Source organism: Odontomachus brunneus, unplaced genomic scaffold (assembly GCF_010583005.1).
Source record: "Odontomachus brunneus isolate Ranch 3 - 2012 unplaced genomic scaffold, Obru_v1 Obru_scaffold_079, whole genome shotgun sequence".
Taxonomy (NCBI): Eukaryota; Metazoa; Arthropoda; class Insecta; order Hymenoptera; family Formicidae; genus Odontomachus; species Odontomachus brunneus.
In genome coordinates, this window is record NW_022639529.1 from 1312129 (window position 1) to 1328410 (window position 16282).

Consider the following 16282-nt stretch of genomic DNA (forward strand, 5'->3'; position numbering starts at 1 on the left):
TTTTTCTTTCAAATTATCTCAGGAATCCGTCCTTATGAGATAATGCGGTAGTGGCGGGACATATATATATATATATATATATATATATATATATATATATATATATATATATATATATATATATACAGGGTTGGTAACGTTACTTTATAAAAGTAACTCGTTATCGTTACCGTTATTTTCTCTCGTAATAAAATAAACTTACGTTAAAATATAACTCGTTACAGTTACTCGTTACAAATTTTAAAAAGTAACGTATCGTTACTATTTCGTTACTTTTTTAAATGCTAAAATAAGACTAATTATGAGTTTGATAAGGGAAAATAGACGAGAAAAGGAGGGAGAGAGAGATTTATATAGAATATAGATATGAGATACAATAAATTGAGATATAAATATATCTGATATATTTACATGTCGTCCCTTTTCCAAATATCGATACGGAAGTTCTATACATACAACAATATATGTAATGATAATCTGCCTTTTCTATCATTTAAATAAACATATCGCAAGTAATAACAATCTCGTCAAAATGTTATGAATAAAATATCACACAATATATTTATGAGAATCTATTAGTAAGCTGTCACATATTTGATGTTTCTTTCAGGGATTTACAACTAATTTCATATCTTATTCAAATTCTTACTTATGTGCACGCACCTGTATCATTGTGTGTTGTACCGTACCTGAGCGCGCGTACTTTAGCCAATATAATTGGTCAACTTTAATCGTTTATAATTTGAAAAGTATTATAGTCTCGCCATTTTTGTATTAGGATTTTCTTATTCAAATTACTTCAGGAATCCGCCCTTAAGAGATAATGCGGTAGTGATGGGACACCCTGTATATCTGAGATATATCTGATTGGATATCGCTCGTCGCATATCGCGTGTTGCATCGTGCATCGCGCTGGTCTGTAAGATCATTAACGATTAGCGACGAGCGATGAGCGATATCGCTCGTCGTTAATCACATCCAGTGTACAAGACCCAAGACAGAGGCTTAAGACATAAGCAAAGTAACCAATTACAGTCATGATTGCAATCTGCCAGACTGAGGATGGACTATGATTGATCATTTTGCTTATTGCTACTGGCTTATGTATAGATCGAATTTAATAGATTTAAAACAAAAAAATAACTATTAAAGTAACGAATTAATCGTTATCGTTACTGGATAAATGTAACTATGTTATCGTTACAGTTACCGATCAGAAAAAGTAACGCCATTACCGTTATAGTTACCGAAAAAAAGTAACGGTAACGTTATAAGTAAATCGTTACTTCCCAATCCTGTGTATATATATATATATATATATATATATATATATATATATATATATATATATATATATATATATATTCATCTTTAGATACTATACAAATCGTTGTACTATTTATGGAGCTTTCGGAGATATATTTAAGACGATTTTAGATATAAAAATGTACTATTAAACGGCTTTAATGTACACTAAGGTAAACGTCTTAGTGATTGAACGTGTACCGATAATTGAATTACTAATAATATACTTGTGTTTGTTAAGATGCTTATCAATAAATGAAACAAAATCACAAAGTAACTAAATATTTCTTTTCATTTATTATATTGTTTTGTATATTGAAAAGCATTTCAACAAAGAAAAATACAAAACCAATATATCAATCATTGGGACATATATGTTCGACCACTGGGACGTTTACCTTAGTGTGCATCAATCAAATTCGCCATTAGTATACACAATCAAGATGTGTTTAAATACAAAACAGATATGTTTAAGTACAAAACACGAAAACACTTGCCATGCAGCCTATCAACATACCGTTCTTTTTATAATAGCTGGAAGTTTATTAACTACCGCGTCACTCCCAATTGTTTACATCGTAATTAAATATACATTAAGAATATCCAGTATTATAACTGCTCACTGAGCACTCAGTGAGCATCTGCTTTGCATCTAATTAGTGTATATTTTTAGATCTAATGGAATATGTCAATTGGATATAAGAGCTCATTGAGCGCTCAATGAGCGATTATAGTACTAGATATACTTTTTATGTGTGGCTGTTGATTCATTATTATCATTTTGATAACATGATGTATCATCCTAGACAATGCATTATCCAGGATCGAGACATAAGACATCTTTAAGATGTTTTTAAAACATTTTATTTTTCTATTCGGGACATTTTTCTGTCTGAGATCATGTCATGTGTTACATTATACTTAAGTATAATAATATAGTATTAGTATAATAATATAGTAGTTAGTAATATAAGTATTATAATAATAAGCTCTCAAAAAAGCTAATCACACTTTTGATCTAGATGTTAAGGCTTTATCGAAGTGGTGTTTTTTCGGAAAAATTGAACTTGTTAAAAAAACTAAAAAAAGATTTTTTAGAAAAAAATTGACTTTTTACAAAATAGAGAGACTGTTATGGTTATTTTTAAAGGCAAACGTAAATTCTCTTTATGTTCATATAATCATATTCATATTCTGCATCTTTCAACTTAAATTGAAAAGTCAGGGAATTTGTTTTAAATAGTTTACTATTTAGTATATTCGTTGACACTTAAAGGCTGGCAGTTGAAAGACCATTTCCGCCGCATGCATTTGAATTTTACGCGGAAGACCCTTATAGAAATATCATACTAAGAATCATTGATAATTACTTATTTTCAGTATTAAAAATACTGGATAATAAGTAATTATCAATGATTCTTAATATGATATTTCTATAAGGGGAGAAGTCATCTGATAGTGTATCAACGCTTACTACATGTATACTAAAATTAATGAAAAAAATTTAAAACACTAATTTATTTACCTAATTATTACCTTATTATTATTATTATTATTATTTACCTTATTAATTACTATATTTATTCATATAATATCAATTCTATTTTTATTAGAATAATTAAAAATCGAAAAATAAATTAAAACATAAAGTATAAAAAATTCAATAAGGATACGTAGCTTTTTTCAAAATAATATATTATTAAATGCGCAACACTTTCTGATTAAAATAACACAGGCCCACAATTTAAAAAAAGTTGTCTGTGCTGGGGGTCTGACTAGGTCTACTATACGTATTTTAGGCTGCTGAATCCAAATCCGGTGTCAGATTTGCTCCATCACCCTTGAGTTTCCCGGAAAATCGAGGAAATCGTGAAAAGGGGCAGATATCCATGTTTTTACGGAGACATGTATTCAAGGAAAATTCTAGAGTGACGAATAACCCTATAACCAATGTTGAAAATACATTATGTACTTCAACATCTGATGACTAGACAACCCAATAACTCAATAACCTATATACTATCATACATATTCGGTTTTAGTTCACCCATCAATCCTTTAACATCGCATAGATTAGAAAATCTAATCTGTGCGTGCCCTATCATGGTCACATTCATGTTATTGTCCACGAAATGGAATCTTTTTTCTATTCGAAATATCAATTCTACAATATATGATCGTCGATCAGATCCTGCTGCTTCAGAGGATGTTAGAAACGATGACAACTGCCCCGTAAGGGGATTTCGTGTAGAATGATTCGTTTTCCATGTTAAAGTACATAATGTATTTTCAACGTTGGTTGTGGGGTTATGGGATTATTTGTCACTCTAGAATTTTTCTTGAATACATGTCTCTGTAAAAACCTGGATATCTGCTCCTTTTCACGATTTCCTCGATTTTCCGGTAAACTCAAGGATGATAGAGCAAATCTGACACCGGATTTGGATTCAGCAGCCCAAAATACGTATAATATACCTAGTCAGACCCCCAGTCCCTTATAGAAATATCATACTAAGAATCATTGATAATTACTTATTATCCAGTATTTTTAATACTGAAAATAAGTAATTATCAATGATTCTTAGTATGATATTTCTATAAGGGGTACAGACAACTTTTTTTAAATTGTGGGCCTATGTAATAGTCAATATATTGTCAGATGACCATTGAGGAATACTTACCTTGATATATAAACATTTCGAAACTTAGAATAATATGTTCATACTAGAAAATGCAACCTAATTTTATTTCTCTTCTTTTCTTACCTATCGTCTTAGTGAGTTTATGATATGTTTGTGCATGAACTATGGACTTGTTTTATTCTAAAGGAATTATTTCAGTAACAATGTATAAAGACTCTGCCTTTGTCTTAAGCAAAGTTAAAAAGTGCTTCATTATACAATACTTTGAGTATATAAGGTATTGTCATTATAATGACAAAGATAATGTTGCGTAGTGATAATCTGTTTGCAGAATACTTATACGCGCTAAAAAGTTAAGAACCAGAGAAACTTCTCATACTTAATTTTGTACTATATTTGCATTTTAAAAGATCTTTCCCACATACATCCAAAATACATCCTAAAGATATCACATACCCTTGGAACGTGTCTAAGATATATTTTGGATATTTCTGCTATATATGGATTTGTCAATTATATTATTATTTTAATATTTGCATTCTAGAAAAAAAATATAGGAATGCACGTAACACAAAATTTGCTATATATAGCGGCAATTTCTGTAATTTTATATATTAGAAGGTGACATTATTTAAATGAATACATAAAACTAATTTTTCTGTCAGAAATGAATTTTTCCAAGCTTGATCAGAAAACCGAAAAACCATGTTTTTTCCAGTTTTTTTTCCAACTATCGGTAACACTAATTGAAGCTTACGAGCACTCGTGGGCTGCGTTCCGATATTCACTACTAGCACTGAAAACCTATAGTATATGTAACATGAACTATAGAATTTGACTATAGATTTAGACTGGCAGAGAATATTGGAACGTAGTTTTGGTTACAAAACATTTTAAACGGTTCTCCTCGATACAGTTTGGAATGCAGCCAATGGTTTAAAGAGAGAACTTGTTCTTCATTAATTCTCATAAATTAATTTCTCATTCAAGACAATCGGCTACGTTCCAAACAGAATCGAGAAAACAGTGTTCAAACTGTATTATACATTAGGGAGTAAAAAAATTTAAACACTTTCATTTTTTTCAATACATTTCGGAACGCAACCGATATCTAATTTATTTTCGAGTAATTCTCAGAAGATACATTTTCATAGTGAATATTGAATATATAATATATATATGAACATAATTCATATAATGAATGTATTTCAAAATGCATCGAAAAAAAGTTTAATACCTTTCTGCTACCAAGTTACCTATGCGTTAAGATTGAGTTTAGTGAAGTTACGTAAGATGTAAACACATTCGAGGATACTTCAATTCGAATAACGACGCGACAATTGGACGTTAAAAACTTGATCGTACGACGTCGAGTTGTGTCGATCGCAAACAGTGAAAACTTCCCGCCACCACCGCTGCCGCTGTCTGTTCATATTGCAACGTATCTCGCAAAAACGCCGCTGCAGCTGCAAAAATATTACCATAAAGCATGTTTATGAGTACGCGTATACGAGGAAAATGAAAAACGCTTTGTTATACTCAGAGGAAATGTACAAATGCGTAAAGATAAGTTACGAGCCGCGCCAACGGAAAGACCATTTTTTCACACTATACCTTCGTATTCAGTCTGCACTATATTTTTTTACTTCGTTATTTTTCTTTTCTCAAGACGATAAGATTATCGTTATCAAGAAGAAACTGAGTGCGAGGCTTAGCCGACACGTATCGATAAGTTAATTACATATCGAACGAGATCACCGATCCCATTAAGTAAGTAATTACGTGCGACTAACGTATATTCGCATAACAGAAATTAATAATTTCAAGGATTGAGATGCAAGTCGCTTATCTCTTTGAATTACGTATCCGCTTCGTACAGCGAAGCAACTAATCAAATCTAAATATTTCGAATTTCAGAAGAGTGACCACTAAGTATTAAAAAGAATAACGCTCGAGGCAAATAAAACGGGAAATATCGAAAATTAAGTCTCATCGCGATGATTCTTATAAAAATTTAATACTGAAAATGATTAAGAAACTTGCAGAGATTAAATATTGTCAGTATTTCAGTAATTATTTTTCTAATATTTAATTATCAGCTAACGAATTGTTGAAACTTTATTATATTTCGGAAAAAAAGTTCATATATAATCATATAAAAATATGATTATATATAATATATATAATATATATAATATATATAATATATATAATATATATAATATATATAATATATATAATATATATAATTATAAATTTTGTCCATATATGTAACCTTATATATATATATATATATATATATATATATATATATATATATATATATATATATATTTAATTATATATATCCGCACATAAAACAAATATTGTGAAAAAAGAAAAACATAATTTGATTCAATTAAACGTCGACATAATAAACTGTCACAAAGCTGTCCAAATAGCAAAGATGTCCAGAGGACGTCGTGGGAATATTCTATGTCTCAGGACGTTCCTAGATGTATCCAGAAGATCTTGTATTGTTAAGATAAACATTTACTTCAATTATATGTTCACAACAACATACTTTTCAATGTGGACATATATAATTTTTTTTCTCAGGATATTATTGCAAAATAATATCCTGTTTGTAGCAAATTAAACACAAACAAATAAAGTGAAATAAACTAATGTTTGATGTTTTTGTTTAAAAAAAATGAACATATCCCTTCGCGATTTCGATACCCTGTTATAACAACATCATTTTTTTCCTATTGTGGTCAATATTGCTTTACTTCAATGATTAAATGGAAATCGATAACGCCACTGAGTTGTGATGATATTTTGGTAGATTATAATATATAATATTATAATATGATATTTTGGTAGATTATAATATGTTCTTATATTCTTCAAAAAAGCATTATAATAGTATATGTTAGAAACAACGCAGCAACAATCAATTTTCGATGAATATCATGTATATCTACCTTATTAATATAATATATTAACAATTCAGTAACGCCATAATTGCATTTCAATTTTTTAACTAAATATTATAATGAATTATAGTAAACAATAAGTTCATTTGATAAGGTATGATACAAAATTTAATAATGAGAATGTTTATATTTATCTTTTCCAAAATTCATTATTAGAAGTTTTAAATTACTTTCGCAAAAAATATAGAGAAATGTTACTTCTAAAATATATTTACGATGAATAAATAGAATATCATTAACGAGTTCGCAGACTGCACCCAGAGAAAGTATGGAAAATGATATACTATAAAAAGTATTGTTAAATAATAAATTTTAATAATAGTTACTACCACTTTATATAAAGTATTAATCACTGATATGAAATGTTATTCAATTACTCTGAAGTTTAAGTACTTGAAAGCATTAGCTACTAGTCATAAAACTACTTACCAAGGGTAATTTCATACTGACGAACTAGTAATATCTTCCTGAAAGATTTAATCACTGAAATATTAAACGCTAAAATATTTACAATTACTACGAGTTCTGTAATACAACCGTTAGCATTAGCAGTACTTTTATTATTCAAAATAAGTAATTAATCACTGACTTACCAATGTTAAATTTCTAAAGAGAACCGCGTGAGTCCTATATTATTTCACCTTGTAAGACTCGGTTACCGAACCTTTATCGCTACCGGCGTCCCGTGGCAATGAACCACACATGCATATACAAGAAAAGCATACGTGAGAGATTTAATGAAAAGGCGAAACAAAGGTCGAATACTAAATCGAGAATCTCACCGTGCTAGGTCGTAGCGAGAGAGCCGACATATTCACAGTCGGTTCGCCGAGCTTTAATCTTACATTATATGACGAGCTTTCGAGCTCCTCCTTACTCTACCTAGTAATAAAAAGAGACCTGCACTTGCAGTTTCACTTTTCTATTATTTCGATATCATAATCAATTTCGAAATTATATATCTAACAAAGCCAGATCGAAAAAGTGATGCCACTGGTCCATAAGCCATGTACCCCATTTCTGGGCAGTGAAAAATGTACTTAAAATGGGCACCAAATTAAAGACCTTGATGAGCTGATTACAAAGATATAAGTTTTAGAATCGTCCAGTGTACCGTTCCAACACTACGATCCAAAAAGGTGCTAAATTTTAGGCTATTTTCAAATTGATTTCTTTAGAAAAACTTAACGGATTTTAAAAATTCCAAATGCTACATTTAATAAAATTAAATAAAGAATGGTATAAATGGTATAATGGTATAAATTCCATGTTCCAAACTAACCGGAAGTAAAAAATTTCAATTGGAACATCAATTTCCAGTTGATTTTGGAACATGAAGTGCATAGGAAAATACACCTTAACCTCAAACACATTAGAAATACTCAAATTGTTTTTGCTTAAAAGCTGAATCAAACAAAGTTCAACTTTTGAAATGATTCAGAAGTAAATTCATTGCGCTTTCGGTTGAACCAATGAAATTTCAGTATTTACTTATACTTTACAACCAATTACTTTTCCTCCATTCATTTACATTTGTTTATGTTGTTTCATTTAACTTTATTATATATAGCATTTTGAATTTTTAAAATACGTACAGTTTTGCTAAAGAAACAAAGAAAGTAGCCTAAAATTTGGAACTTTTTTGGACCTTAATGTTAGAACGGAACTGCGCGGCTCTAAAATTTATATTTTTGTAATCAGCTCATCAGAACCTTTATTTTGGCACTTATTTTAAGTACATTTTTCTAGCAAAAAAAATTTCTACTGTCTGGTAGAAATGGGGTATATGTTGGCGTCACTTTTTAGTAATAAAGATAAGGTCCTCGTTGCTTGTTTATGCTCCTTAACTCGCGAAAGAAAAATACTTGTTTTAAATTATCTAAAAGATATCTCGATATAGTTATTACTTAACTAAAAATATACACTCCGATTAATTCATAGAGTGATTAATTATAGTACAATACAATATTTCTAACATATTTTCTACTTTACAATAATCTCGATATTGCAGCCTAATTTTTCAGATTACACAGTTGTACTTTATAAAAAAGCTATTCGCTTAAGAGTTAGAAATAATCAGGGTTGGGAAGTAACGCGTTACTTGTAACGACGTTACTATTTCGTTACTTTTTTTTGGTAACAATTTGGTAACGCCGTTACTTTTTTGTATCAGTAATGAAAAAGTAACGGCATTACATTTTCTTTAGTAACGAGTAACGAGATTCATCGTTACTTGTATCGTTACTTTTTTACTATAGTGACTTCTGTACACAGAACGCGGCAACGCTTGCCACGCGACGAAAGTTTGCACACGATAAACAATTAATGCTGCTTTCCGTAAAGCCCATTCTACAATAAGCAATAAATCTTAAGACATAGTAAAATTGACCAATCATAGTCGACTATTAGAAGAATAATCTACTGTAATTTATTGCAACTTAAAACTTATTGCTTATTGTAGAAAGCTTATTGTAGTCTTTAAAGCGTGGCCTACAATGAGAACTTAAGCCATAAAATTTAAGCTTTAAGCTCTAAACCGTAAGAAATTGATCAGTCACAGTCAATTATTTTTCTTATAATTGACTGTGATTGATCAACTTCTTACGGCTTAGGACTTAAAGCTTAAACTTTATGGCTTAAGTTCTCATTGTAGACCACGCTTAAGGGGCGCCGCACACGAATTGACATAACAGTAACGTACCATAAGAACTGACCAATCACTTTAAGTATCGTCGAACCGTAAGATCGCCATTTTTGTGAATACTCGATTGTAATTGGTCCATTTTTACGGTACGTCTTACGTTACTGTTATATCAATTCGTGTGCGGCGCCCTTAAAACTCATTTTACATTACTCGCAATCGCAAAATCGCAAAGAAATTGACCAATCATAATTGATTATTCTTCGATCGCAAGAAGAACAATCGACTATGATTAGTCAATTTCTTTGCGACCTTGCGATTTGCGACTAATGTAGAATGGGCTTTATGTCGTTATGCAAGAATGTATGCTTTCTGCTTAAATATCTTACATTTTGTCTTTATATATGTATAATTTATCTACTGTTTCTCTTACTATTCGTTTTATAAGCCGATTTTAACTTTTTTTTTTTACAAAAGTAACGGAAAGTAACGATTTTTTTATCGTTACTTTTCAAATAACGGTAACGCGTTACTTTTTAGAATCAGTAACGAATAACGGTAACAAGTTATTTTTTACCGCAAGTAACGATAACGGTAATGCGTTCCTTTAAAAAGTAACGTTCCCAACCCTGGAAATAATGTTATGAAAACTGTGGACAGACACGAGCTGCCTTAATGCAGCATTAAATTAGCGCAATACAGGAGCGACACACTCAAGTTGCACACAGCAGAATAAGACAATTAGAAGTTGACACAATTTAAGAAGCTAAATTAAATTAAATTAAAGAAAGTTATTAGGTCAAAGAAGAAGAAATGTATTGTCTGAATTATCTTCGTTATAAATACATAAGTTATGAAATGTATACATCAAGCTATATATAGTAATAAATTTACAACTATATTAAACTGCATTAAAATCTAATTTACTTAATGGTTTAAAACTTGCTCTTCTCTATTCGTGCGCAATAAGTAGAGAATTTGTAATTGAAAATTACTAGTTTTTTTTTTAATTTACTATAATCTTTATTAGAAGTAACAAAATACTTATTAAACAGGTAGGCATATCTTTTCTGGTATATGCCAAGGCCAGGAAAGTTTTTTTCAAACGTAACTTTTCTAACATTGATGGAAGATCCAAAAACAATTATACGAAAATTACACGATAATAAAGCGCTGCGATCGAACACATCGATCTTAACGCATTGCTATCGAGGGCATCGACCGAATGTATGGCATCGGAAATGTTCGTACTCAGTGGATACTATATATAATGCAGACCGCGTCGAATCCGTATGATAACACCTGATAGGGGAAAATCTCCAATACGGTTATATATGCGACATATATAGCGGCATATATGCTGCTATTAATATCTATTTTGAGTTTGCGGTTAGGAGATAGTCCTAAAACGACACATCGATATATGTGCCTTTCTCCATATATTCAACACACGTAAGCGACGACCTAGACATCATTTTGACAACAAACAGCGTGATTCCAAATGTAACTCGCTGTTTCGCATATGAATGTTTAATTTGTATTCTACATATATGCGACAGAACCAATGTACATTTACATTGATGACTGTATCACATCAACGAAAAAATAAAGACGTTCATAATTGTACATATATTAACAAGCGTCTTCACGCATGCACATACAAACATATAATTGTTGTTTTCCTGTGATATAACACTCTCAAAAATGTAAAGAAAAATGAAATAGACAATTGTTCCTTATTGTACTGTCCAATATTCTTGCACGACACGTGTAGTTCTGTGCATCACCGCATAAAGTTACAATCTCGTTAAATACGTTAAATTTAGAAAGCGGCCGACAAGCGCTTTATTCTGTGACTACATTTTTTGTGAGCTCTTACTTCTCTCGACCAGATCATCACATTGAATTGTAATAACACACACCACACACACACACATACACACATACAAATTTATAAAATAAAAATAATTATATAATCTAATTAAATAATAATAATTATATAATCTAATTAAGTAAAAATAATTACGTAGTAAAGTTTAATAACTACCATTATTGATTTATATAAAAAAAAGAAATGTTGAAATAAACTGCGATAATATTGGATTGCAAATACATAAGTACTATCTCTTACAAGTCTCCAAATATTTAAAAAGAAATAATTTAAAATCTTCTATGACCACTTTTAAAACGACTACATTCCTTGAGAAAAAAGCACTAAAGACACTTCTCGATAAACACAGCGGAAAGAGTGAAGAAATCTCAGGATAGATACTCACTTCTTCGAACCCATGATGGTACCGTATCGCGACATACGTGTGTACACAATTTTTCACTCGCTTACGTGCAAAATCAACTCGCGAACGAAAGGCACGTGCGCTCGCTCACTCGCTCGCTCGCTCGCGATTGCTAACTCGCCGCCTCGTCGCCCCTCCGTTATGTTCTGCTTTGTTCTGTTTTCTGTATTCGCGTGTAACCGCGTGCGCGCCAACGTACTTACAAAAAAACTCGGTTGCCCGGCGCTTACTCACACGACGGGCTGAGATCTGCGCACCGCTAGATGGGGGTGTACGCGGCATGAGAACAAGAGGTCGCAACTGATGATGATGATGCCAGCTGGCAGCGCTCGACGGACGACGAAATTCTCGTTTTAAAGCCACCGTCATCGGCCGTCTTTTTCCCGCCGCCTTTTATCTGGCTCATTGTTGAAAGTTGGGTCAACAAACCGCGTGCACGGGATACGGCACGGGTCGCGTCGCCGCATGAGAGACTAATCAGCTCAACGGCCGAGCGGCTATCACTTTTCCTCGCGCGGCACACACCACAGACGTCTATTAGCCACGTTTATTCCACAGCACGGCTCGTGTCTGTTTACGGCTACACGCATGTGCGGCGAGATCGAAATTCACGATGAAATCCGTTATGACTCGTGGGTTCGCGTGCCCGCACACCAGCCATCCGTCGCGCGCGTGATCGACGAATTATCAGGGAATACCTTGAACTTCAGTCAGCACTCGATTGACGAGGATCTGAATGGTCACGAACGACGCCTTACATCGTGACTGTCCATCGCGGCCAATCTCTTTATTGCAGGAACGAAAGTTCAGCGCGTTAATTTGTGGCAATATTATAAATGATTATAAAATCATCATAAACAATTACGTGTCGTTCGATTCGCTCGATCGTTTTACGATAAATACTGTAGATTTCGCTCATAGCACTCGCGCGCTTCTCACCGAAGTTGCTTTGTCGCTAAGTTTAGATATGGTATTTCAGTCCGTGAATCCATTTTCATAGTAATATTTTTAAACTCTAACAGCACATTAATGGAAACACGACCTATATACATGCACAATTAGAAAAACGTGGACCGTACTGAAGCCAGTACGAGGTCAAAATTAGCACTATTTACATGTCGCATGTACAAAAATTGCTTCTGATATCACGTTTTTAATTCTAGTAATCAAACTACTCTTTTAGAGTTTTAATGAAAAACTAGAGGACAATAAAAGAGAGATCTTTAGAGAAATACTACAAGAAATTAGAGATAATTTACCGTCTAGCTTTCGAGAAATTGATATATAAAGTTTCTGATAGCGACTGAAGTATGTGATATAACTAGTTTTTAAAAAAGCCTCAGCCCGTCGTGTGAGTAAACGCCGGGCGACCGAGTTTTTTCGTAAGTACGTTGAACGCGCACGCGATTACACGCGAATGCAGAAAACAGAACAAAGCAGAACATAGCAGAGGGGCAACAAGGCGGCGAGTATGCAATCGCGAGCGAGCAAGCGAGCACATGTGCCTTTTATTCGCGAGTCCATTGATTTTTGTATGTAAGCGAGTGAAACATTGCGTATGTCGCGATACGATGTTATCTAGTAATATTGTATGCACTATATTTATATATATTGCACTATATTTTCCTTTGTGTCTTTTAGTTAGATATCTTTTTGAAGATGAAATGGTTAAATAACTTTAGAGATCTATGATCAATCCTTAACGATACGAAAAATACGTTAAAATACGAAAAAACGGATGTCACGATTATTTAGTAACGTGTGTTTATGTACGTTTATCAGCTATGATATATTTATAAACATATGCCTATAACGGGCAGAGTCAAAAGTATTATATACTAGAAGACGAGAAACAATTGTTTTCTTAATGGATTTTTAAATATTATGAGAATTTTTTTATTGATATTTTTTTAAGATAATGTCAAAACTGCATCGGAATATATCATATCATAAATCATACTTATAAACATTTACAGATTTGACGAACTTCCTTGTATTAATCATTATCTTTTTAAAAGTATTGTTACGAACCAATTACTATAGATATTTGAAGCATTCGAATTCAAATCGAATCGAATTATTGCGGGCTTAATTCGAGTTCATTTTCGAGTAAAAAATGTGCGAATTGGAATAATTTAACAATTTCGAATTATAACCGGTTTGATTTCGAATCAATCTCTTCTTTCGGGTAATTTCATTCATGTTTCTCACCCGACCGACCTATATTATGCATTCATATCTTCGCGCATATGTTATATGTGTTACATAAGAATAATGGTTATATTCAGCAGAAAAAATGCTTTGCGCTGCGCTGTCAGCAACTTTGTAACTGTTCGTAATTTTCTGCTGAATGACACTTAACGGTTTATACTTTTCCAACATGTTTACTTACCCAAGTAATGTCAGTCATGAAAATGTCAAGATGACATCATTCTCTGAATGATCCACTATTCATAAATCATTGTGATATCAATATCATTGATATCAAGATGGCCCATCAGCAACATCAATTCAACATTATCAAGATGATATAAAAATGACCTTATTATACAAAGTAGTTAATATAAGATACATTAGAAGCGCAGACTAAAGTAATATTAAATGAACTTAATGGAGAAAGAAAAGGAAGGGAAGAGGAAAAGAGAAAGGCAGAGAGAGAGAGAGAGAGAGAGAGAGAGAGAGAGAGAGAGAGAAAGGACAGCATGACAGGAAGTGTAGTGCATGAATAATTTTTCATTATTACATAGAAATATGTCGTATAACAATGATCCGTTCCAATATTACGGTCCAAAACGGTTTAAAATTTTAGGCTACTATTTTCTACTGAATCATTTCAAAAATTGAATTTTGTTTAATCTAGCTTTTAAAATAGTTAAGCAAAAACAATTTGAATATTTCTAATGTTTTTGAATAGGTTAAAGTGCATTTTCCTATGCACTTTATGTTTCAAAATCAACCGAAAATTGATGTTCCAATTGAAATTTTCTACTTCCGGTCAGTTTGGAACATTCATTCGTCGTCTAACGTTATATGAAATGTCGAAATTTGCAAGAAATAAACTTATGCGTGTCAAGACAAAAATAACAATTTTGTTAAATAAATAATTAACCAAATAAATAAATATATATATATATATATATATATTTACAAGCATTTATAACATTTATAACAAAAAAATATATATACAAACATTTATAACATAATATATTTAACTTATTTAATAAATATGTAATGTCAGTCAGAGTTATGAAATTTATTTTAATAAATAAATATAACCTGAATTCTGTTATATATATGAACTAAGTGAGAGTTAAATATATCATGTAAAAAAATTTATGAAATATTCATCTATTGTTAGTAGTCACATATTAAAATTATTACTTTCATTATCTTTGCACACGTCTATTTCTTGCAAATGTTGACATTTCATATACGTTAAACCCTTATAGAAATATCATATTAAGAATCATTGATAATTACTTATTATCCAGTATTTTTAATACTGAAAATAAGTAATTATCAATGATTCTTAGTATGATATTTCTATAAGGGAAGACCATACTAAAACCATTTCCAACTGATACCCTATAAAAATCCGCGATGCGAACTAGCTTCTTATTCACCACTTCACTTCGACTCTACTTTGACTCTACTTCGACTCTACTTCGACTCTACTTTGACTACTTCGACTTCGACTAATTCTACTTCTTATCCGTTACTTACTTGGCATCGAACACTATCACATACATTCGAGTATTTCTATTCGTATACAAGGGCTTTTGCCACGTCCGAGTGATATATCCGTCTTTCTTTCCTCCGCGCAAATTTTCTATATTTTCGCGAGTCTTGTGGGAAACTTATCCCAATCGAGTCAGTGCAACCGCGCCAAACTTAGAGGGTCTCCTGGAGTCTCACCGCCCACGAACCGGCCGAAGCCATCGGGTGTCTACAAGCCACATTTTGATACAAAAATTTTCCACCGAAAGTACCACCGTTAAAGACTTGAGATGCAAGATAGTATTGTGTGTTACTCAAGACAAAATCTAAAAGCATAAAATATTGTTTTGAAATGACAAGTCAATCATTCTACTAAAGCTAATAACTTCAATAATTATCCTAAGTAAAATAATCATTGATTCTCTTTCTGTTTACGTTGTTTATATATTCAATGGCCTTTAGGGTCTTCACACACAAATTACCCTAGGCGTAACGTACCGTAAAAATTGGTCAATTGCAATTCTCGAAGAGAGTAACCTTACAGTTCAAAAATACTTAACGTAATTCTTACAATACGTCTTACGTTACGACTACGACAACTTGTGTGTAAATGCCTTTAATGCTACAGTTTTTGTTCATAGCCAATTATATATATATATATATATATATATATATATATATATATATATATATATATATATATAT

At 31.8% G+C, this 16282-nt stretch overlaps 1 protein-coding gene across 1 annotated transcript in view; it reads right to left on the reverse strand.

The window, feature by feature from the left end:
* LOC116847548 (organic cation transporter protein-like) overlaps nucleotides 1-12456 on the reverse strand; it is a 90177-nt gene extending 77721 nt beyond the window's left edge. Inside the window, exon 1 of the mRNA XM_032822644.1 lies at nucleotides 11843-12456. Coding sequence (XP_032678535.1) covers nucleotides 11843-11877 — 35 coding nt within the window. The 5' untranslated portion in view covers nucleotides 11878-12456. The remainder of the gene's footprint in view (nucleotides 1-11842) is intronic.
* Nucleotides 12457-16282: the final 3826 nt, after the last annotated feature.